Source organism: Condylura cristata, unplaced genomic scaffold (assembly GCF_000260355.1).
Source record: "Condylura cristata isolate star-nosed mole 26May11 unplaced genomic scaffold, ConCri1.0 scaffold00015, whole genome shotgun sequence".
NCBI classification, from domain to species: Eukaryota; Metazoa; Chordata; class Mammalia; order Eulipotyphla; family Talpidae; genus Condylura; species Condylura cristata.
Genome location: NW_004567116.1, coordinates 5,834,839 through 5,837,279, shown reverse-complemented (window position 1 = coordinate 5,837,279; position 2,441 = coordinate 5,834,839). Strand labels below are relative to the sequence as shown.

Sequence of the window (2,441 nt, the reverse complement as noted above, 5' to 3'; positions counted from 1 at the left end):
CCAAGCAGAGGTCTATGGGTGGGGAGATTTCTCCTATAATCAGACTGTGATAAAAGTACAGGAGCAACTGGAATCTAGTGTTTTCTGTATTCAAAGATTGTAGATATAATCAGTGTCATGGAAGACAGATGTGCTGCAATACACTGAAAACAGCATTACAGATGTGTAACTATGGACTCTACTGAACCTACCATGAGACTGTGAAAACAAATATTTACCACATTTGCAGACTGGTGGAAACTGTCTACCTTCTTTCTGTCCCTGGGTTCAATTGTATTAAAAAATCTGGTTTCTATTAAAGTATATTGCTGTAGAAAAGTTGGACCAAAATAAGAGATCCTGTCCCTAAATCTATATGGCCCGTGACTCCTGGAATCTATCAGTGAGCTTTTTGAAGGCTGCCTTCACATCCTTGTTTCTCAGGCTGTAGATCAGAGGGTTCAACATGGGGATGACCATAGTGTAGAAGACAGACACCACCTTGTCTTCCTCCAGGGACTTGTCTGAGCGACTGCGTAGATACATGAAGATGAGGGTCCCAAAGAAAAGGGCCACAGCAGTGAGGTGGGAGGCACAGGTGGAGAAAGTCTTGGCCCTGCCCCCTGAAGACTTCATCCTCAAAATGGCCTTGATGATGAGCAGGTAGGAAATCAGGATGATCAAAGCATTGGCCAAAATCACAAAGTTGCCGAAGAAGACAATGATGATCTGAGCATTGGTTGTGTCACTGCAAGAAAGCTTCAACAGTGGTGGGAGGTCACAGAAGAAGAAGTTGATCTGGTTGTCATCACAGAAGGAGAGGGTGAAAGTGCACGTGGTACGTAGGACAGCCCCCGAAAGCCCACACGTGTAGGCTCCTATCACCAAGGCCCAGCAGATTCTGGGGCTCATGGCCACAGTGTAGAGCAGTGGGCTGCTAATGGCCACATAGCGGTCATAAGCCATGACAGCCAGCAGGAAACACTCTGTGCCTGCACAGATGGTGAAGAAAAAGAACTGGGCAGCACACTGGCCATAGGAGACGGCCATCTTGCCAGTGAGCAGCGTGGCCAGGATCTGAGGGGTGATGACCGAGGTGTAGCAAGCATCCAGCAGGGAGAGGTGGCTCAGGAAGAAGTACATTGGGGTGTGGAGGTGGGTGTCCACCTGGATCAGAACGATCATCCCCATGTTCCCCAGAAGGGTGACTAGGTAGAAACTGAGAAACAGCAGGAAGAGAGGGATCTCCAAGGCGGGGTAGTCAGTGAAGCCCATGAGAATGAACTCGGTTACAGTGGTGAGATTATTCTTGGCCATGGATTCAAGGTGGGTTTTTGATTTGAGGATTAGAATAATATAAAAATTGCTCAGAGTTGGAGGATGGACAATTTCTCTCTGTGGTAGTCAGGTTTAGATTTCTGAGCCAATTTGTAGAGCTTGTTTTTGAGAAATCCTGTATCTGGCTGATACTTGCTGGGCATCAGTGTTCTCCCTCTGCATTTTCTGGAGCTGATCCAGGAGCTAGTGTTTTTGATTCAGATTAATTCTGGTTTATATTTGGAAGTTTCTGTGAAGAGAAGACACATAGATTCTGAGAAGTGGAAGGAATCTCTCAGCATCTGTCCTCACCCCATTGGATGCTGGGCTCTCCTGTACTGGGGAGCCTTCACATGATCTTTGAACCTGGGTGACCCCATATGTGGAAAGTTCACCTTTATTCTTTCTCTATGATCCACAATTGGATTTAGTTTCACCCTTCAAGATATTCACAACAATCACAATCCATTCTTCTAGTGCAAACCATTTAGAAGTTGGAAGATGATGACATTGCTGATTATGTTGACGATTCCCTTACATTACCCATGGGTATTTTACTTATTATATAATACTCAGTGCATGCTGAAAATATGTCTTTAATAGTACTAAAATATTTTGAAAATATATTTGGCTCTTGAAACAATTAGGTATCAGTTCTGGATAACTACTCCACAGCAGTGATTAAAATTGATCATACTGGGCCCTCCCTGGTGGCGTGGTAGGTTAAAGCGCAGCACTAAGAAACTAAACCCACTGCAGCATGAGTTTGATCCCCACCCGGGAGGTGACCCACATGGCACGGCAGACCTCTCCTGACCCACCCGCTGCTCCCCTCAGCAGTGTACTTCATCAGTTGGCCTGTTCTGCTCCCCACTCTGTCTCTGATGAATCCTCTCATGGCCTCTGCACCTCTGGCCTACACCCCAGCTCTGTATGCGTAAATAAACAAAAATCTTAAAAAAATTGATCATACTGGCCCTCCCTGGTGGCGCAGCGGGTTAAAGCACAGCACTGAGAAGCTGGGGCCACTTCCGCATGAGTTCGAATCCCGCCTGCCCCGGAGGTGTCCACATGGCGTGGCAGACCTCTCCTGGCCCTCCCGCTGCTCCCCTCAGCAGTGTACTTAGTTGATCTGCCTGTTCTGC

General features: G+C 46.9%; 1 protein-coding gene across 1 annotated transcript; it reads right to left on the bottom strand.

The window, feature by feature from the left end:
- Window positions 1-351: 351 nt before the first annotated feature.
- On the bottom strand, window positions 352-1,296 carry LOC101626946 (olfactory receptor 9I1). The gene has a single exon (XM_004683457.1). It carries the CDS (start codon window positions 1,294-1,296, stop codon window positions 352-354), a length of 945 nt encoding a protein of 314 aa, XP_004683514.1.
- Window positions 1,297-2,441: the final 1,145 nt, after the last annotated feature.